The 22,756-nt window shown below is 41.5% G+C and overlaps 1 protein-coding gene across 1 annotated transcript in view; it reads left to right on the top strand.

The window, feature by feature from the left end:
• DNER (delta/notch like EGF repeat containing) overlaps positions 1 to 22,756 on the top strand; it is a 326,762-nt gene that overhangs the window by 119,205 nt on the left and 184,801 nt on the right. The window contains exons 2-4 of the mRNA XM_057551824.1: positions 5,107 to 5,409; positions 7,603 to 7,697; positions 9,919 to 10,085. Of these exons, the coding sequence (XP_057407807.1) occupies positions 5,107 to 5,409; positions 7,603 to 7,697; positions 9,919 to 10,085 (565 nt within the window). The remainder of the gene's footprint in view (positions 1 to 5,106; positions 5,410 to 7,602; positions 7,698 to 9,918; positions 10,086 to 22,756) is intronic.

The following is a 22,756-nucleotide window of genomic DNA, read 5'->3' as shown; positions in this document are numbered from 1 at the left end:
TACATATTTTCCTCCACCATATTGTTGCCTTTTGACTTTATTTATGGAGTCTTATGGATTTTCAAAACATTTTGATGGAATAAAATGCTTCAATCTGTTCCTTGGAGACAGTGGTTCTCAACTGGGGGTGGCTTTTCCCCAGGGGACACTGGCAATGTCTGGAGACGTTTTTGGTTGTCACAGCTGCCATTGTTGGTGGGAGGGTTCTCTTGGCATCCAGCAAGTGGAGATGAGGGATGCTGTTCAACATCCTACAATGTACAGAGCAACCCCTACGCCAAAGAATGCCCAGCCCAAAGAGTCAGTAGTGCACAAGTTGAAAAATCCTGCTTTCAGGCTTTTGTTTTTGTTCCTTACTTAATAAGTCACCTCTTCTTCCTATAATACGAATATCTGTATCAAAATCTGTATTAAAAGTTCCTTAATTGATTCTGCTGCTCAGACAGTTTACTAAAACTCTGGCCCATTCTACTTATTTCTTAATGCCACACACAAACCCCCCCACGGTTATTTCCCTTCTGTGTCTACACTCCTCTCTCAGTGCCCCGAGGCCACCATGTCCCTCCCTCCCCGCAGGTGACCTGCGTGGCCTGGGCCAAGTGGCGTGTTCCATCAGTGTTTGTAGGCTCTGCTCCTGAGCTTCTTTGCGTCCGTTTCCTCAGACACTCTTCCCATTGCTTGGATGACTCTGCCCCCTGAACGTGGGTATAAATGAGGGAGGGAGGTGACCCCGGGTTTGCTCTGTGCTCCTCTGGACCCTCTGAAAACAGTCATGTCAATAGGAACCTCAACCGCAGAGCTGGAGCAGAACTTGACCTGTTCCACCCCAGCCCCTGGATGTGCGAGGAATGTGTATCTAGAGCAGGCAAGCAGCTCGCCCAAGCCGCTCAGCCACCTGCACACCAGGGCCGTCACCAGCATGCTGGGGGCTCACCTGCCTCCATTTTCGCCTAGAAAATTCTTTTCTGCTGCTGCTTTTTTGAGAGCTGCCACTGCCACCTAAGAGATGGCTTCTGAGACCTGCTCGTAAGCTGCTCATTTCTTAGCTGCAATCATCAAGCCCATTCTCTTTTTCAGCGTTAAGAACTTTAACTCAATCAAACACACGATCATAATGGTTGACACGCATACATGCAGGGTGTTAGTTGACAATTAGATGGCTCAGGGCACGTCCAGGTTCATGTGTCTTACCCTTTTGCTGGACTGAGAGTTCTTTGAGGGCTGGGACTGGGCTTTCTTCATCCTCCTGACCCCTCTTCTAGGCATCCTACCTGGAACATCATAAGTGTCGGATAAATGGCACTTGAATTACTGATCAGCCATGTTGAGTTTTCTGTAAAAGTACAGGAGAAGTTGGAACAAAGTCCACCGAGTGTCTAAACTAGCATGGAAGGATCAGGAAGGTGGTTATGTTTCTCCCAGCCCCCACCATCACCAGGTAAGGCAGACGAAGGTGTTTGCGTGCGGCACTTTGCAGCGACCCTGGTAGCTTTGACCTATTGTATCTTAACGACCCTGTAAGTGGGCCTCTTTTATACCTGTTTTAAGTTTGACCTTTCATCCTTCTGTTTGTATGCTGCAGAGGGCGCTGGAATTGCCAAAAACATGGGCAGCACTCAGTTTAGGGAAGGAAAACAGGTCACGGCTAAAGTGTCCATGAGACTACCTTCAAATCATGAGTCCCGGGGCTGGCAGGCACCTTCGCTCTGACCTCACCCTGTATGCACCCCCATAAGCGCTCTTGATTGTAGTATAAATTATTTGACATAGGTGAAAAGTTGAAAATAAAACGTGAAAAGAATAGTTTTAGCTTAGCTCTATGATGTGAAAAAATTTGGTTTAAATAGATGAATTAATCTGATGCAATGAACATACAGCATTTAATAAATGAGCTTGTTGGTTGCTGTAAGCAGAAAACCATTAACCCATAGGCTTTCTCTTTGCTCTTCCTGCTGATATTACAAAGTCTTCATCCCTTTCCCCCCGCATCATTAGAAGCTAGAAATTATAGCCAAGAAGGTATCACCTTGAATTTTGAGCATCCCCAAAGTCAGGTCTATTAATTACGATATTTTGCCTCATTATGCATTTTGGCAGTTTGCTTATTTTCTGCTTATAGTTCAAATGTAATGGGATTCAAGGGCAGTAGTGACCTCTGTAACAGAACTTTTTCCCTGTGAGATAAAATACACATACAAACTTAAAAAAACAACTCAATAAGCTGTGTACAGAAAAACAGGACTTACAATAAATATTTATGATGCCAAGATTTTGCTTAAAGGTTAATGATTGCATTTTATCTTGTATTTGCTGTTAGGCAACTGAAAAGATTGTTTTCTTTTTAATGAAACTAGTCTGAAGTGTTCGAGGATAGAAAGGAAGGTAATTGTCATTGTTAGTGAAGCAACTAGGTGAAAACCCAAGGAAGTAGCATGAATATGACATGATTATTTTAAAGACGAGATCAATGATCTTGCAGTGCATTTAACGCCCTGCTTTGTATTCAGTGCATGTGTGTGTACATGTGTGTACGTGTGTGCACCATCACATCATTCACTGTTTTGAGTCCCTGTAGAAATCTATACAACTGATAGTTTAATTTTTAGCTTCTGTCTTCTTTTCTCTACCCAGAGCGTTTCTCCCAGCCTTTTACGTTAGTCATTCCTTATTGAATCCCATGCTCTCCCTGCTTTCCTCTCATCTATCAAGCCTAGACAGCAGCACTTAGATGGTATTGTTTATCCTCAGCATATTTTTCTTTCGGCTCTTTATTCCCTCACTTGGTGGAGCTGACTCCTGGGCCTGGTGAATTGGGCCTTGCCCTGGGGGGCTGCCCTTCCCACCCAGCTCTCTCCGCCAGCACCCACCCCGACACTGCCCACGAAGGGACGGACTTCACACAGTGACTCACCTTGATGGTCTCTGAGACTGGCAGTCGCCAGCAGTAGGCTGTGGCGATGGGACAGAAGCCCTGGGGCATCTTTGGCCATCGGATTGGTGATCTTTGCCTTGTGGTCTTTGCCTTGTCATTCCCTGAGCTGCACCATGGAGGTCTGCACTTCCAGAATTGATTTTTGTAATGATCTCTCCAATTTTTAAAAATGATTTAAATGTATTTCTGTGTTTTTAGGCATGTATTAAAAGTCTTAATTTGTGACTAGGTCAACTGTCAGATGAGCTGGTATCAGAAACCTGGTTTATATGTCCCCTTTATCCTAGCTAATTAAATTCTTCCTCCTTCTTGAGGTGATACCCATTCCACAAAGCCTTCCTAAAAATAAATCCAAAGCACGGGAACTATCAGGACTAAAGGAGCAGTTCAATCTGTCCCTCATCACACATTGCTTTTCAGATGTTGATTGATCTATCTGTCTTTATTTTTCCAGTGCTTTTTTAAAGAAACTCTACCATGTTTTCTGTGTTCCTCAACATGCTGGGAATAGAGCTGTGAATGTGGCAGATAAGTCCATGCACTGACGGGGCTCACATGTCTTTGGGAGACAAAAAAGGGATTTATTTTAGATTTCACGGTGAGGGAAGGCTTCTCGGAGGAGGTGACATTTGAGTAGAGAACTTTGTGAAATGAGGTAGAGAGCCATGCAAAGTCTGAGAGAAAAGCATTCCAGGCAGAGGGCCCAGCAGGTGCAAAGGCCCTGGGGTGGGAATGACCTTGGCATAGTGCAGGGACATAAAGAAGGTGAAGGGGGTTGAATGTAAGGGAAGAGGATAAAGTGTGGGAAGAGAGGACCTCAGGGATAGGAGGGGGCCAGATCAGGGAGGGCTTTGTCTGCCGGGAAAGGAGTTTGGATTTTACTTTGAGTTGATAAAGATTATAAATATTTTAAATTATTTACGCTTGAAATATTTTCTTCAGATACCAATCCATCTACTCTTATCTGAGATTTTGTGAAGGTTTTGCCAAGTGAGAGCATAGAATTAACAATGTGGTATTTTTGGAGCTTCATTTTATTCAGTCCAAAATCCCTTAATCTTCCTAAAGGAGTTTGCTGGAAATTGTGTAACAAGGGTCACTAGCAGAACGAGTAGCTGTTTTTCCAGGCAGAATTCTATCCATGTGTGTTTAAGTGTGAACTCATTTCAGCAAGAGAAATTGAAGGTCCCATTTCTCTGTTGTCTATTATTCGCTCAATTCTATTACCAGCCCTGAGAAACCAGGGTCTAATTTTCTGTTATCACAGAAGCAAATGATAACTGAATAAGCTCTGTGAACATGCCTGAACCCTTGGGCTGTCTGGAGAGAAGCATTGTTACGCTGCTTCATTTCACATTGTTTTTCACATAGCATCTCCAGGTAATAACAAATGGCAAGTCAGAGGTCAGCAAAGGACTCAGCGATAAACACTTTCCTTAGAACATGAACACAATTTACAGATATGCAACTGAAATTTTATCTTCCACATCCAGCAGGGTAACATTTCTCTGTAATCACCCTCCAAAAGAATCAGGTAGAAACTTTCATAGAACTCTGCTTAATATAAGTCACCACCATGCTCCCTTCTAGCATGCAGTTGTCACACAAACTGATCATTTTGGAAGCTTTTAATTGAATAACATCGCCTTAAAGAGAATTGTTCATCAGGTAGGAAATTGGAAGACATAGGTAAGTGCATCTGTAGGGGGGATAAACTAGGCAGTCATTTCTCATGAGGGAACCTTGCAATGAATGGTCCAGGATGTGAAAGAGGAGATTTCAATTTAGATCCCTAGTATCGGTTGACTGGCAGCTAAAAATGTCAAAGTTGGTATATTCCTAACAAGCCTCAGTTTTAACTATTTTTGCCTTAGACAATTCCTCTAAGTAAGTGTTCCTGAAATCAACATTATTTAGGGCCTTGGGGTGGGGGAGGCTCTTCCCCACTAACTACATACTTCCTTGTTGGATGCCTGTTATCTGTGGGAGGGTTAATGTTGGGATGACCTTGGGAGGCCCCCCTGCCTCAAACAGCACAAGTAGTTAAAAATGCATATTCCACAGGAACAGCGTTTCTGTTAGAGCTGCAGCTCTGAGCCACGGAGCTCATTTCCCAGAGACGGCGCCACTTTTCTTATGAGGGAATAATTGACCCATTTATGGTCTCGTTTCAGCTTGTTGCGGATCCTTGCGCCAGCAACCCGTGTCACCATGGCAACTGCAGCAGCAGCAACAGCAGCGATGGCTACCTCTGCGTTTGCAACGAAGGCTACGAAGGTCCAGTCTGTGAACAGGCACTTCCCAGTGTCCCTGCCTCTGGCTGGACGGAGTCCATGACACCCAGGCAGCTTCAGCCTGTCCCCACCACCCAGGAGCCTGACATGATCCTGCCCCGCTCTCAGGCCACCATCACCCTGCCAACGTGGCAGCCGAAAACTGGGCAGAAAGTTGTAGAAATGAAATGGGATCAAGTGGAGGTGAGGACATTTTAGCGCATGTGCTTTTATGGAAGAAACCAGTACAGTTAAAATAATTCCAGTGGTTCTGATATCAGCAATAAAAATGCAAGACCTTGCAGTTACACACTGAACAAAAGATATGCCAAACTTTTTTTCCTTTCTGCCTCTGTGTGTAGGAAATCTCTCCTGGTTGCGTAAATGGGATGTTTCGGTTATGATTGTTTTGTGAGCATAAGAAGAGTAAGCAAGAGAAGAAAATGAATGAAGTTATTTTCTGGAATGATAACCACATATATTTCTATGAGATAATCTTAGATTTGGGGACAGGCAGCTCAATGAAGAATATTATAAATGAACATATTACAGACCTTCCATTATTGACCTAATTTTCCTTCATGGAATTTTATGCTCCATTTTTTGTTTGTTTGTTATTGTTTAGGTTCTTTTGGTGGTAAGTTGCAGCACTTCAGTGGGATTTAGAAAAAAAAACGCTATCACTGATTTTTAAAATATTTTGGAAATGCATTCGAGAATGAGATTTCCAAATTTTATTCATTTTGGCAACAGCAAATTCTGTTTATTGAATCTTGTCCAGTCTGGGTTTGGCTTATTGGATTTTCAAGCTCATCAAAAGTCCCATTCTGAGGATTTTCCAGCAGACCTTTAAAAGATGACATAAAGTATAAGTTTGCTAGCTAGAAGAATAGAAGAACAAATACAAAACGTGAGTTTGAGGTAACATCGATAAAGTGTAATTCCACTCCATATCGTGTCCTTTATATGACTTCCTATAGACCTGTGGTTGTATATTGTTACAGGTTTTGTAGCTTAAATGAAAAAAAAAACCTACATAGATCTTTGTGTAGCATTTTTAGAGCCAAAGAATATGTCTAGAAATTTCGATTATTGTTATAAAAGAAGTAAGGCAGCATTTCTTGTTTGATGTTTCTGGGTGATTTTAACCAGTTGACCCACTTTTTTTTTCATTGCCACACAATTTGTGAAGACCCCATCCAGACCGCAGGGCAGTGTTTTTATCCTACCTAAAAAACTGTGAACTTGTTCTGATTTCAGATTTGTAATGGATGTTTTGAAGTTAGGATTTTAATATCTCTTTGCTGAATGACTCACTTCTTGAATGTGAATTAGATTTGGTCTCATGTTTATCAAGGAAGTGTCCTTTAAAGAAAATTTCTCCCCAGCCAACCGTTTCAACCTATTTATTCAAAGACATGCTATCCTACAGTTGGTAAATATCAAAAAGAATTGCCTCATATTCGTGTCATGCGGTTATTTCTTAGGCTGTTCAAGAAGCAGGTTAAAAGTGCCAGAGGAACACGTGAATATATTTCTGGACAATACATTCTACATGTTGGGAGTGGGGTGAAAGTGCAGAGAATTTCTGTATTGTTCTCAGTTAATTCAGTGATGACGAACACTTTTAATACCCTTTTGTTTTGACTCTTGGGATGAGTACAGTGATCACAGCATGAGGAATGAATGAATAAACAGGCCAGAGGCACCTCACTGGACACAGCTCAAGTGTTAGCAATATGCTTCCTGATGAGCACAGTTTCCCCCCTTGAGCTCCTTTTTTGGCACACATCAGTATAATACTTTCCGGAACACGTTACTTAAAAATGAAGGTCTGGTCCACAGGGGAAAAAAAGGGCAGCCCCCAGCTACCTGGCCTTAGCACGTGCTCCTACGTACACCTCTGCACAGAGCACGGTCATTCAGACCAGACACGTCTATTGCTCTCTGGAAAGCTCATTCTCCTAGTCATTGAGATTTCTACCCGTGGCATGGAAGCTAGTCCTTTAAGGCCACCTCCTTGTTCTCTAAGCATTTAGTCCCTCGTTACCCGCAGACTGAGCAGAGAACAGAGGCCCGTGACTGCTTGCAGGATGAAAGAGAGAGGGGAGCAGATCTTCCCCCCTTCGGCACCACGTCCTATCAGCAGCTGTAGTCATCCCGGGAATGTGTAGACGCCTCTCAGCAAAGCTTTTGCGTTTCAGAAACTCAAATGGCAAAGCTTTCATTTTGGTTAGAGTTTGTAAGATTTCACTTGGCCTCTGAAGTGGCCGTCCCCAGCCTCACCCAAAGGAATGGAGTGGAGGCAGCTCATGAAATCTTGCTTCCTAAGGTTACCTTGCACCACGATTAACCCCCATAACTTGTCTTCTTTGTTGTTGGTCTCTGTTCCTCCAGGTGATTCCAGATATTGCCTGTGGGAATGCAAGTTCTAACAGCTCTGCGGGTGGCCGTCTGGTGTCCTTCGAACTGCCACAGAACACTTCAGTCAAGTAAGAATAAACTCCCAGTTAAAAATGATTATGTTTGATGCTGTGACTGTCTGCTGGGTGGTGTCTGTTCACATAACTGGTCCATAACTGGTCAGTCCAGTGAGAATCATGAATGGTTCCGTGTGTAGATATGGCCTCTGTCCCTCAAAAACTAGAGGGAGCGATTTCAGAGGAGAAGATTCCAGGGAGGCCGGATTGGATCAGTAAGGTGGGAGATAGGAAACCCAGGTGCCTTAGCTAAGACCTAGAGCCAGACCCTTCCCTTCTCTTCTCAAATGACTTTTGCTCCCCAGATTCTTTGGCTCCTTCTGATTTTAGTGGACCATTAGTTAAATTCGTATGCATAATTTACCCCACATGTAAGATCCAAACATTACAATTGTCTCTTTAAAAAAACAAGCAGGTCAGACAAGTGTTTTGCTGTGTTTTAAATTTAAGCGCCTTCAAATTACACTCGGCGGGTTGTCACTGGTGGGGATGGGGAGGAGGCAAAGGGAAGCAGTGCCGACAGCCCCCCGGCAGGGCGCCAGGTGCTCTGCTTTGCTGGCGGGTCACGCTGCCTGGAGCACCGCCCCCCGCACCTGTCTGACAACTCCCACCGCCTGTCCTTCTCTGTTGCTATTAACAGGCACTCCCCATCCTCCTCCTCATGCACTGAAACGGACATTTGCTCTCTAGCCTTCAGGGACTTCAGAAGACAGGGGGACACATGGCCCTGGTCCTGGTTGACCAGTGTGCTGCATCGCTCCATTTTAAGAGGGCAGTGGGCACTGGAGACCCACTCTTCACTTACACAGGGTCATTTTTGCCCACCATCCCTTCTAAACAACGGAGTCCCTGAAAATGTTTGGGAGAGGGGCTTTGTTCCACTGCCCCTGCATCCCCTGCCTCCTGCCTTGAACTCTTCTGGTAGGAAAAGCCAGGATGGGCAGTGAACTCCGGGCACAGGGAAGAAATCCCTGTAGGGAGAAGGGTGTGGCATCTGAGGCAGCTCTGAGTTCTGCCAGTAGGGGGACCCCTGTCCTAAGTGTTCCGTTGCTGGTACCAAATGAAACTCCACCGTCCAGAGCCGGTTTCAGGGAAATCGGGATCATTTAGTTGCCTTTATGTTTATGAAACCAATTCTTTATTGTCTAGGTCATATTGTTTTACTTTCATAAGCCTTTCTGCATAGTTCTGATCTATCCTTTTAAATGCCTTCTTTCTTCGCCCTCCCCCCCCCAAAAAATCTGAAATTCCTCAAGACTCTCTGAGGCTGCAGATCTGGACAGAAATAGCAGAGTCTGACCCAGACTGAGTAAGATGGGAGTGCTGAATGATCTCTGGGTGCTGAATTCACGTGGGAGGGTTACTAGCTCCTTACACTTTCATTTATTCATGAATTTGATCATTTATCAACCCTTTATTGGGCCCCCTGCTGCAAGCCAGGAGCTCTGCCCTGGGGGGTGCAGCTCTGTGCACCGCGACCCTGCTTCCCCGGCAGCACAGAGGAAGGACAGACAGATACTGGTTGCCGGGAAGGTGGGTGCAGAAGGTTTCAGAGGAGGGGTGCTAGTGGGCTAAGCCTTGAAGAATGACACAGCTCCCAGGTGGAGGGGCAGGCAAAGGCTGGGACCCGGGACAGCACCTGCCCGGGGAAGAGACAGTAGCTCCTCGTGGCCATTGCGCCGGGTGGCAAGGATGGAACTGTAGGATCCGAGGCTGAGAGGGAACTGAGGCTGGGGTGGGTTAGTCGTCTAGGGCATCTCATTCTTTGGATTTTATCCTGAAAGCAAGAAGAAACCAGAGGAGGCCAGAAGCATGGGAGGTGACACACTTTCACTTATTTTAGCAGCACCACTCAGGTGGTTTGGGGATGTATTACACATTTATAATAAATTTTAGTGGGACTCTTTATATTGTGTGGTTATGGAAGGAGTTGTCTCTAAACTCAATATACCCTTTTATTATTGATGAAAATTGTTACCCAAAGGTGAGTTATCTATTAGTGATTTTGTGGTATATTTTTGATCAAGCGGGAGACAGGCGTTTCTAACGGTGTGGGAAATGATGGCCGTGAGTCCGCATGAAGTGGGCGCCTGTTTAGAAGATCATTTCCTCCATTTCCCAATACTTTTATGGATGTATGTGCCGTCTTTATTTTTATTTTGAATTTGATGGCCTGATTCTAAGATGAATTTTTCTGCAAGGGACTTCCCATTGACATCGTTCTCATTTTCAGAATTCGTCAAGATGCCACTGCCTCACTGATTTTGTTGTGGAAGGTCACGGCCACGGGATTTCAACAGTGCTCCCTCATAGATGGACGGAGCGTGACCCTCCTCCAGACTCCCGGGGGCCTCGTCCTCTTGGAGGAGATGCTTGCCTTGGGGCACAATCACTTCATCGGTGAGTTACGGAAATCTCGTATCCAAAACCGCATCTGGTTCAACCCAGCCTCGGTTTGGTGTTAGAGATAGTATATAGGGAATTTTGCCCAGATAATCTGAATTCTAGCCATCAGCATAATTTCCTCCATTTTAGGTGAGGTTTTTCTTATAATCAAAATTGGCTTCTAAGATAATATTTCCAGTGTGGCTCAAAATGGAAAAATTGTGGGATTTGGAATCCAGAGACTGTATCCCAGTTCTGGCCAGAGTCCTAGATGTGTGGTCTTTGGCATTTAATGCTGTGAATCTCGGCTTCATTTTTTTTTTTTTTTTAATTAATTTATTTTTGTTGCATTGGGTCTTCACTGCTGCATGCGGGCTTTCTCTAGTTGCAGTGAGCGGGGGCTACTCTTCATTGCGGTGCGCAGGTTTCTCATTGTGGTGGCTTCTCTTGTTGCGGAGCACGGACTCTAGGTGCGCGGGCTTCAGTAGTTGCGGCACATGGGCTCAGTAGTTGTGGCTCGTGAGCTCTAGAGCGCAGGCTCAGTAGCTGTGGCACACAGGCTTAGTTGCTTCATGGCATGTGGGATCTTCCTGGACCAGGGCTCGAATCCGTGTCCCCTGCATTGGCAGGCGGATTCTTCACCACTGCGCCACCAGGGAAGTCCTCGGGTTCAGTTTTGACTCTTTCATTTCTTTCTCCTGGAATTGTGGGCAACTTGAGGCATTGAATGTTGGTGTCTCAGAAGAAGCTTGGTTTCCACTTGATGTTGGCCTGACCCAGGGCCCTGGGCTCAGCACCTGAGCAAACGATTTATCATTTCTGAACCTCTGACTCAGAATAACTTGGGGGGATCACAACTCTCTTTAAGGTCCCTCTTGCCTACACCACCTTCCTCCATGGGTCACTTCTGAGTTTTCACATTTTCTCTAACATGGTTAAATCTGTCATTTACCTTTCTCTAAACTACCACATGTCCAATTAGCTGTTTTTAGATTCCTCTGCCCTGGAGGAGAGATGACCTTCAGAAAGTATGATTCCTCCTGACCCTCCCCTCACCCCCCTACCTCCTGCTCCCCTCAAGGGCTAAGCTTGGGCAGTTTCCAGTGGACTTTCCCCTGGTTTAGCTTTCTGACTGTATTCTGCCAGTTCTCTTCATTCCGGGGTTGGGACTTGTAACTCTAGCCGCTTACCATGCTGATAACTTCCCGACTTTATTCAGACTTGTTCCGTCCTGCAGCCTCAACTCAAAGACACAAGCTCAAGTTCAGACTCTACTCATCCCAGTCCCGTGCACCCAAGTGGCCCTCTGCATCCTGCTGTTAATACCTTGTCCTGTCCAATCATATATTCTAACAGTCCTCACCTGGAGGATGAGGGAACTAGGGGGTAGAGGCAGCACCTGTCTCTCAGGGGTGTTGAAAGGGTTTAATGAAAATGGATGTGAAAATATAAATTACAAATGTTAGGGATGCTTTTGGTTGCTTTCACAGTTTTTTTCTGAGGTACACTAAATATTTTGCTAAATTAAGTGGAAGCATTAAGGTGTATTCTCCAAGATATGTGTTTGATGCAAATGTAATGACGACAAACTGGGAAAATGAAATGCTCAGCTCTGTATAATTTATATTGTATTTTATATTTGATCCTTCTCTGGTGATAAGGTCATTTCCCAATCTTTGGAAATCCAACTGGGGTGGGGGGGCAGGGATTTTATTGGGCAGAGAGAAGGTAAGAAGAAATCAGCTTGGGGAATGGACATGCTGGTAAAAGAGGGGACGGTATTCAACTTTGGACCAGTTTTTGGCTATTAAGATGGATACAGTACTAGATTATTAGTTAGAAATTGTGTGATGAAGTGTTGTCAACAGTCAAATCTAAATTTTACTCCCCAGTACAAGTAACTATTATTTGCTTCCATATCTGTTGTAACAATTTATTTAAAAGGAAATAGTTTGTATATTTTGATCCATAGTTTCAATTTTATTTTATGTTAATCTTTTAAGTTTTTCTTTTTAGTAGATTAGCCTGTTCTATGACATGGAGCTAACATTTCAAGAAAATGTATGAGTTATCACTACTCTTTAAAATGTCATTAATTTTACCGAAATATATACATTCGAAATGTTATCTTACATTTTATACTACTTTGGGTTTTAACATAACCGTGATTTACACTGATATTGGGAGTATATATATTGGGAGTATAGCAGTATATCAGGGATGAATATTAATAAAGATTTTCCAGTGTTAATATTAATTTATTCTTTTGAGGTACAAGAAATTTTATGAACTCCAGCATAATTTATGTTCATTTTGCTACCAGAAAATTTCACGGAAAAACATGTCTTTGGTTGAAATGTTCCTTAGAGGAATAATTTCCAAAAATTAATTTGATATGTTAATAACTAAATTAAGGAATCCTTTCTCAAAACTTATACTTTGGGTTATGATGAGGAGACAATGATTTTGATCCTTTATTTCTCTAAACCATTATTTTGCACTTTGAAAATTTGTGATCTGATATCTTTTTAAGTTTCCTAACTAGAGCCTCCTGTTTTTTGTGGCTTTGTAATGGAGCTCACCCTCTTTTAGTGTTATTCTTTTAAAAAAGAGCAGTCTTGTTTCACAAGCTCCTTCCGAGAGAATGGCTGCCTTCCTCACAATGATAAATTGGCAACACCTACACATGGCCAGCTACTTCTTTTTACAAAATCCTTTTATCGTAAAGAAACAAGATTTATCTTTTGTAATCATTGTGGAAGCCTTATGCTTACTACATTGACAAGTGCTGAACTCTCTTTTTGAGAGTTTAATTTTTTTTAAAGCAACTTCTTATAATAATTACTTTTTTTTTTTTTTTTTACAATACTGGGCTCTATAGACATGAATACATTTTTAGCTAAGAACCAAAAGACTGTTTTGAAGAATACAATGGCATTCATTCAACGGATGAACAAAGTGATGCCAATGCAGGTGGGAGAAAACTTCCATGCTGAAGGGAGAGGAAAGTTCCAGAGTTGTGCTGCTGTGTTTAGTCACTGCTGCTCCTTCCTAGAAAGAAACTTGAGGCCCTTTCAGGAACTATCTCCTCTCTTTCCCTCACTCTCTGTAGATTCCCTTACATAACTAAGGTCCCAAGGAGTTTTAATATTTCTCTGCAACAGAGCAAAGGAATCCCTTTTGTGTCTTTGAGAGACAAACTTGGTTGCCATTACCAGCTTTCCATAAATGTTTGTTTTAAAATTTTATCTTATATACTTTTATTTAAACACTACTAGGATCCCATTCTTATTATAATAGTTATAAGCAATTCAAAAAATTTAAAAGTGGTATTTTTTAAAATATAAATATCATTATTCCCAGTCAAACTCCATTTTTCTTTTCTGAGTAACCAATATTAATAATTTTGGGTTTTGTATTACATACAAGTATTTTCAAATATACAAATTTACATTATAGTAAAGCAACTATACTCCAATGAAAATTAAAAAAAAGTTACAGATGTTCTGTATCTCTAACAATAGAGCAGTGAATGATTAAAAAGTTAAGCTGTAGTGTACAATGGGATACTATGCAGCAATTTTAAAAGTCAGTATATTATGTTTGATGGAGAAAAAAATCAAAGATTTATTTTTAAATTTAAAAAGTAATTTGAAGAATATAATACGATGTCATATAAATGTTCTTTTTTAAAATGTATTGCTGAGAGCCTCGCATTAATATTCTGCGCATTCCAGGTGATGAGAATGTATTTATCTTTGACCTTTTCCATTGCTACTCCATTTAATTTTTTCCAGTTTTCCTTCATTACCATGGCCTTATGAATATTTATACTGCTTCACGGGAAGAAAGAGGTGATGTAACATCGTACACAACATGTGGCTCTTCCCTCTGGGCCTCAGTGTGCCAGCCCCTTTTCTCCTGTGCTGTCACCCAACTTCAACGCTTCCGCTCTCTTCTTAATTATCTCTTCTGTCTTCCCTAAATATGTCTCTTCCAAATATGTCATTTGCTTTACGTGATGTTTTGGGGGCAAAGCACTAAATCGACCCTTGTTTAGCATCTTCTGCTCCACTGGAGGTACCCAAGGTGCTCGTTAGCTCCGTGAGGATCCATTCACCCAGCACTCTCGAGTCCCAAGTAGGAGATTCCTTGTTCCAGTTGCATTTCCGTGAAATGCAGCTGAGGCTTCCCTGTCTGAAGCGGGTCATTTTTTGCTTTCGTTTTACTTGTGGTTGCTTGGAGACACTGCCATAATGGACCATCTCAGGGCTGGGGTCCAAACCAGCCCTCTGGTGTGTGGCCTCTGTGTTGGAAAGCTGCTGGAGGTCTCCATTTCCTTAGGGTGAAAGCTGCGTTGGACTCCTTCTCTAGGCTTTTATTTCTTCTCGTCCCTTGCCCTTAGGCATATTTCCCCTCAATTCTACACGGTGGACCTCTGCTCTGGCCACCTGCTACTTGTTCCATCCCCACCTGTACCTTCCCTGTCCTCCCATCCTCTCCATGCCTCAGACGGCCAAATCTATCTCTCAAGACCTCATTTATTTATTTTTTTAATTTAATTTTTATTTTATATTGAGGTATAGTTGATTTACAATGTTATGTTAGTTTCAGGTGTACAGCAAAGCGATTCAGTTATACATACATATACATCTATTCTTTTTCAGATTCTTTTCCCATATAGGTTATTACAGAATATTGAGTAGAGTTCCTTGTGCTATGTAGTAGGTCCCTGTTGATTATTTATTTTATATATAGTAGTGTGTATATGTTAATCCCAAACTCCTAACTTATCCCTCCTCACTGCCCCCAGCTTTCCCCTTTGGTAACCATAAACTTGTTTTTGAAGACTGTGAATCTGTTTCTGTTTTGTAAATAAGTTCATTTGTATCATCTTTTTAGATTCCACATATAAATGATATCATATGATATTTTTCTTTCTCCGTCTGACTTACTTCACCTAGTATGATAATCTCTAGGTCCGACTATGTTGCTGCAAATGGCATTATTTCATTCTTTTTTATGGCTGAGTAGTATTCCATTGTATATATGTACCACGTCTTCTTTATCCATTCTTCTGCTTCAAGACCTCATTTAAACTCTCCTCACTTGGAGTGGTATAGGATGAAAACAGCCAGCAAAAGATTCTGCTCTACGTGGATTCCCAAATCTCCTTAAATTCTTACAACTTCCTACAAACACACAGATGATCCCGGAATATCCTCATAGTTAACTCTCCTTCTTATCAGAAAACCCAGCAGGGCATGTGTACTTCACTGATACTTCTTGTCGATCGCTTGCTCAGAGAAATGCTGCTGCCCTTCTCCCCTACTTTTCACTTCTATGGTCTGTATTTGTTGCAGCCTCAATCTGGTATTTTACCTCTTTCCTCTTCCTTGAATTTATTTTCCTTTCCATCCAGCTCATCCTCTCTGCGGTCTTTTCTTTCTGGTAGTCTAGCTGCTTATATTTGCCTTTTTTTGCTTTCCTCATTCCCTTCTGCTCATAAGCCACTACTTTTTCGATCACTTTTACCGCATTTGTACCATTCTTTCTTACAGTTTTTAGTACATTTTTATGTCTAATTTATATTGTAAAAAGAACTACACCGTATGTTAAATACAGACCAATGGTATATCGTTTATGATCTACTAAAAAGCTGCTCTTGTAACTTTAGATCCACTTTAACTTCACAAAGGAATGAACAGTGCTGTCCTTGTAGGATCTGGGATCACGTCTTCAAGATTATAGCTAGTATGTTAGCCACAGAACTCTGGAAATCAGTGACTTCCAGGTCTTTGTAACTGCCATCTTAACTGGATTAGAAATGTTCCCAGTCTGCCCATGACCCTTTTGTGCCACCTGGGAGCTGCAGAGTGCTTTAAATTTCCTTGATGCTAAATATCCAGTTGAAAAAGATTCTTGTCTTGCAAAATGATTTGTAAAGCAGTGCATTCTGTTGATTTTCTTCTCTTGAGAAATAAGGAGAAATTACTCAGTACCTGAGCAAGTACAATGAGGGTTAAGACTTTTATTGAGATAATAAGATGGCTCTGGTGCAGTGGCCTTTCACAGCCCCAGTGGTTTAAATCTTTAGGGCCTTACCTGATACATTTGTTTTCACTGGCATCATGATGCTTCCTTGGAGATATAGTCTTTTGTAGACTGTTTATACTGGCATGTTTAAAAACGTGGAATTTTCAGTACGCAACCAACAGATGCTGGTATTCTTAGGCAGAAGTCCCTCATTTGGGCTCAGTTGGCCTCTGGTTTTGTAACAGTTTTGGAGGTCAAAGGTCACTTCACAGATCCCATGAATCTCCTGAAAATGCACTGTAGACTTTTATGTGTTTGTGCATCTTTCTTTGGAGAAAGCCCAAACTTCATTGGATTCTCAGAGACATCTGTGTCTCTGAAAATTTTAGAACAATTCTTTAAGCTTTGTGTGATCATGTGACAATGTGTACATTTTCAACATTCCCTGCTCATTCAGTGACATTTCTTTTGACTGATTTACCTGCTCCCCAAATCTCCAAATCAGGGAACTTAACCTAATTTTATTTATTTACATTTTTAGGCAGCAGGGCTGTGGGCAATACTCAGTTCCTTATTAGTTTAGAAAATCTGCATTGCATGCCTTGTTTCTCAGGCACTGTGCTCACCGGGAAATGCCAAGGTGATTTAGGTGTGGCCCCTGAGTGCAGGGGCAACAAAGGTGGAGACAAGGGGCGTGTCAAAGAGGTAACTTTGCTGGGGGTGGAGGGGGTGTGGGTGGGGCCAGGGGATGGCAGGGCAGGCAAAGGATTCTTCTTGGCTGTACAAAGGGCAGTGCATGACAATTTGATGGCCCAAGAGTCTGCGTCATTAAGATAATTTAATAATAGTGCTAAAAATCGACTAATGGCCATCACAACTGGAAATAGACTTTAATTTCAACAGGCACATAACAGAACCTTGGAAAATCCCACCCACGCCTCCAACTGCCTCTTATCTTAAACATGAACAAATACATTTAAAGTTAAGTGCTCAAGGTGTGAGTTTTATTTCCTGGGTTCTCTGTTTATCCTCAACAGGTAAAGGAAGTCTAGACTTTGCTGTGATTTTTCAGGTAGTCTTTCAGAATCTTTTAATAAAGCTCTAGTGTCTTACTGTTGAATTCTCTCTCTCCCATCCCTTATGGGTAAACTATTCCTGTGAGCCTTGTCCTTTATTTATTTATTTATTTTTTTGAGCCTTGTCCTTTAAAATGTAAGTTTCAAAAGTAGTTTAGCTGGAGTTGGAGTGTCTCATCCTGTAAATTTGTTGAAAAGAGGGATTTGGGCAAAAGTGCTCCCAAAAGCCAGGGGACACCATGAGGACCTCACTAGTTGGGGTAAGGATGGTAGGCAGTATTCAAAGGGGAAAATGTTCCAGTAGGAAAGTAGGGACAGGAGATTTTTTTAAACATCATAGTTTGGCTGGAGAGCTCCCTAAAGCCATGCATAATGACCAATATTAAATTTTTTGCCTGTGCCTATTTTTAGCAATTTAGGCATCAGCTCTCTGGGTGGGCCTTACTTTATCTCAGCCATTTTTTGATGAATTCCTGTGTTTCTTGCTCAGGAGTTAAAAGGAATCAGGAGGTAATAGGCCGGACACTGCCCCTCCTCACCTGCTGTGCTTCTCCACCTCCAAGCTCCTTGTGGCCAGTCCCTGGCCATGAGGACCATGTGGAGCTCCCAGGATCTGACTCCCTGTGGAAGACTCAGGGTGGTAGGAAAGGGGTGGGAAGAAGGGCCAGGTATAGACCAGGACATGTCAGAAGAAAGAATTCCCATGTGGAGTAAAAAATAAAAGCTGCTTAGTATAAGTTTTCCTCTTACTTGTTGGAAAAGGCCACTGGGAGATGCAGAGCCAGATTGGTAATTCAACTCTTGCAACTGTGAAGACTTTATGGCCTGCCTAGCTCTCTTGCATGCACTCAAGTTATATTTTTCCTGGCTCTGATGTCCATTTTAATTTGTATTTCACTATTTAATGGTATGCATTTTCTGTAAGTCCCTCAGATCTTCTAGAATAAATTAGGATATAAAGAAATAAGGTATTAATTGGGGCACTTAAAATTTCTGAATACTCTTTACTAGACCTTGATGATATCTTCATTGAGTATGGTATTTTTTAGACCCGTTAGTATAGGGATGGGTATTTGCATCATAGCTCTGAACCAGTAAAGCAGGGTTGATTCTCTGAAATGTCTTAACTCATCTTTGTCGTACACAGGTTGTTGCCCGACTATTTTCTGAAATCACCCCTTTCATTCTCATAATGTCTGAACCTGCGTTCTCCAGACCTGCTTAGTTACATGAAGCCTTCAGTCTCCAGGTCATTCTCCAACAAACCTGCAGTATTTTATGAGCTCTTATTGGTGGAGGTGGATGGAGTATACACCTTACCATGCAAATCTGGGGCTCTGAGGTCCCTGGCCCATTGGCTGTACATTGAGCTGGAATCTTCCTCTCTAAGCCCACAAGTCTTGAACCTCCTCCAGCTTTCAGCTGTGAAATCTAATTTCCTGCAGGCGTAAGGCCGCACTGTCTCTAGTTCCCCTTCAGGGCTATCACCCTGTCCGGCTTCTCTGCCCATGGTAGGCCCTCGTCTCTGTGGTCTGGACCCTGTCTTCCTTAAACTGCAGCAGTTCTGCCTGGACCACCCCCAGCTCTTGCACATTGATGCCAGCCCATCAATTTTCCCCCTTCTGAATCGTGTGGTTTGGCTTGCTGGTCACCCTTTCCAGATGTTCATCTAACCCCAATCCTGCAAGTTTCCCACTTATTTCTCTCTGTGTGTAGCTGGGATCATTTTTTTCCCAGCCCTGTCTCCTTTCCCTTCTTCCAACTCCTTTATAAAATTCTCACTTTTCCAGCCACTGAAGTCTCACCAACCCCTTTGATAATCACGTTTGCAGCCAGCATCATACAACTCAGCATCTGAATATTCCTTTCCTCTTTGATCTTTTTGTATGTTGATTTTATATCTTTAATTAGGCTGTAAACTTCTAGAGAGAAGGAACCATGTCATAGCTCCTTGCACTATGATGGTCACATGGTCACCTGAGTGATTAAATTTTGTTCATATGTAACAGTTATTCTGCTCAGTAAATGCCATGTGAAGAAAAATTCCAGTTGCAAGTGTTAATCTGAAGAATTCTTTGTAAGTTTTCACAACCCATCTCTGTGACACTTAAACTTTACCCTCCTTTATTACATTAAAAGTAGAGGATCAAATGAAGAAAAAAGGGAAAGAAAGAAACTTTTCATCATGCTTTTGGGAAAGCTACATTTCGCACTTTTTCCTTTAAGATATCTTGCTCTGGAGGCCAGGGGTAAAATAGTCAAAGGAAGTTTGGAAAGGATACCAGCTATAGAATCATTAACATAAAGCTTTTGCTTAATGCTTAAGATTTAACAAAGAAAATGCAAATATTTCACCTTTTATTGGTCATCTTAAAGCCACAGTTGAAAATGGTCTATTGAACTCCCTGAAACAGGGGGAAAAAAAAACTTGAGAATGTTCACATAAAGGCAATAGTTGGAAGAGAACAAAAGCAGAAGTATAAGGCTGTCCTGAACAGCATAATTTAGATAAAATTGTTATAGCTCACATTTGTCTAGTTGGGAGTTTTCTGTTAAGTTTAAGTTTTACTTAAATTGAATCCATATTTCAATATTATTAGCAATCAAGATTATTCTTTTTGATCTTTTTATTGTTGGTAATGAATATTAGGATTTTTGGTTGTTAGTTGGCTTTGAGCGTCAGTGCTCTGCTATCTTCGTAAATATCGTCATGGTCAGCATCATTTATTTATTGGTACTTATTGATTGTGGTGATAAACCAGGCATTGTTTTAAAAAAAAATCTATTAGAAACACACATGGTCCTTAGAGTTGACAGTCTAATATTCACTGGGCCCTGTTGAGCATTGGTTGGTCAGGCTGTGGTGGAATTGGGGCAGGTGAGTGAAGATAAATGAGACATTTCTCCTGCCCTTCAAGACAGCCCCTGGAATCAGGCTTCGTAGAAAGGCAGAATGCTGGCCTACAGAAAATAGGTTGGTGGTTTTGCCAGAGGCAGTGGATGGGGTGTGGGGTGGGTGAAATGGGTGAAGGGGGTCAAAAGGGACAAACCTGCAGTTAGAAGATACGTAAGCCCTGGCAATGTAAAGCACGGCACGGCGACTATAGTTAATAATACCGTGTCTCATGTTTGAAAGTTGCTAAGAGGGTAGATCTTAAAATTTCTCATTATAAGAAAAAAAATGTGTAACTCTGTATGGTGATGGAAACTAGACTTATTGTGGTGATCATTCTGCAGTATATACAAATATCAAATCACTTTCTTGTACCCCTGAAACTGTTATAATGTTATATGTCAATTATATCTCAATAAAAAATAGATAAATAAAAAAGGAGAGCAAAGGGGCTGCAGATAATTCTCCTATAATGTGAGCCTAATGCATTAAGTAGTTTTCAGAAGCAAACTCAAGGTATGTCTTTATAACCGTAAACTCTCTCTCTCCTCCCCCTTCCTATTCTGCCTTCCCATTCTTTTTCTCTCCTTCTCTCTCAGCCCTTTATTTAAAAATAAAGATAGTGCTTTTTACTTATAGATTAATTTGGAAACATTAAATAATAAATAAAATTATTTTTATATTTTTAAAAACTTCTTGTTAACTGGTACCTTTTTACTTAATCGATAACGTGAATTTTAACCCAAATCTTATCCACAGAATTTGATTAAAATATTAAAAAAAATTTTTTCCCTGCTTTTTTAACTTAAAGACAGACCTTCTCAGGGCTTTGCCAGTTTACTGTTGAAAGCTTTTCTAAGTTTCTGTCAGTGCACATTTCAACTGAGAAAGTAAATTCTTTCATTGCCTTTTTTACAGTCCACTTTGTGCTTCTCTGTAAGATCTCTTCTGTTTCTTCTTTCTAAGGCGGAGGGGAGGCAGAGAGGGAGGGAAAGTGAGGAAGAGAGAGGAGGGAGAAGAATGGGAGTCGGGGGAGAGAGAGAAAGAGACAGATTGATTGTCAAGGCTGAATATATAAACATAAGGGAGCATGGTTTTTTCCCACCAGAATGTAATTTTCCAATTTAATCTCCTTTGGAAAATAAAAGAAGGCTCTAGTGTCTATTTCTTATCATAAAAGTAATGCATACAAGAATAAGAAAAACTGAAACGTACTTTCTGTAATTCCCCATCCGCCACTGACAACCAGTGTTTACATTTTGTGGTATTTCCTTGCAGATACTTTCTTTATATGACAGTATGTGCATGTACATACATGCTTTTTTTTTTGGAAACAGAACACATTCATGTGCTGTCTGGTTACTTGCTTTTTTTCACTTAATGCATCATTGACATTCTTTTGTGTTAATCAATATAAACTTAGTATTCTTCTTAATGACCGTATGGAGTTCCACTGAATCCATGCACTATGATTTAATCAATACACTCTTGTTAAGCAATTATCTCCTTCGTTTCCTCCTTTCTTTTGCCTCTTTAGACAGAATTTCAAACATCATGATAACCTCATCTTTGTATCTTTTCTGGTGATCTATTTGGGTTACATTCCCAGGTATGGAATTTACTGGATCAATGCACATTTTAATGACAAATTAAAATATATTATCAATTCATCCTTCTTCCGGTTTTCACTCACGATAGCCAGTTTATCTTTGGAATCGTGCCTTGTCCCCCTTCCATCAATTCTGACCAGATGCTTTTAACCAGATCCAGCTGGAAATTTACATATACCTCTTAGCAGCATCCTTGACAGTCTGAAACGTTTAGGGATCTCCTCGAGGAGAAAAGTGGTCATCATCAGTTTCCAGAAAAAGGACAGTACAAATCTCTTTAAGCAGAAGATGTTCAAAGTGGTTTCATTACAATATTGCATTTACACCTCAAAAGTATGGTAAATGTAATGGTTTCATTATATCATTGAGTTTGCACATCAGAGTAAAAGTGAAAGGGGGACAGGAGGATGGGGCTGAACTCGTGGTCGCTGCTCGCGTGGCCCCCATCACATCGTCAACTTCTAGTGATGTTTCTCCCATTTAATGCTAAGCAAAAAACATCTATCAATATATTCCAGAAGACTACAGCCCCTGATTCCACTTCCATCTCCTTCTCTTAAATTATTTTGCTTTCCCACTTCAATATCCTGGAGATAGATAGTTAAGTTCCTTTTATCATGGACTTTTTATGAGGTCAGAATCCTTCCATGAGAATGGGGCAGAGGGCTTTCCAGAAAAGACACACATTTGGAAAAACTCCCAGGGATGCTTTAGAGATGATCATTTGATTTTGACACAGAATCATGGTAGTTGTAATTGTTTTTCACAAAGATCTTGGTATCAAACTGAGAGTAGCAAGTAAATGGACTGAAATAGGGCATGTCAGCTGGAGAAGGTTATCTAGTTGTTGGTGAGGAATATAAATATTTAGGATTGAATTTCAAAAAGACGCTCTTTCTTTCTCCTCTTTTCTCCTCTTTAGTGCTTTCTCTTGACATTTGGGTATTGAATGCCATGATATTTTTGGTATTCACATGCATCATTAACAAGCACAATGCTCTCTTGGCTGTCCTGTTTTAATGCTGTAATTGTGAGTTTGACCTACAAAAGTTATATTTGCTTGGTAGGCAA

Source organism: Balaenoptera acutorostrata, chromosome 8, assembly GCF_949987535.1.
Source record: "Balaenoptera acutorostrata chromosome 8, mBalAcu1.1, whole genome shotgun sequence".
Classification (NCBI taxonomy): Eukaryota; Metazoa; Chordata; class Mammalia; order Artiodactyla; family Balaenopteridae; genus Balaenoptera; species Balaenoptera acutorostrata.
This window is presented reverse-complemented; position numbering and strand designations above follow the sequence as displayed.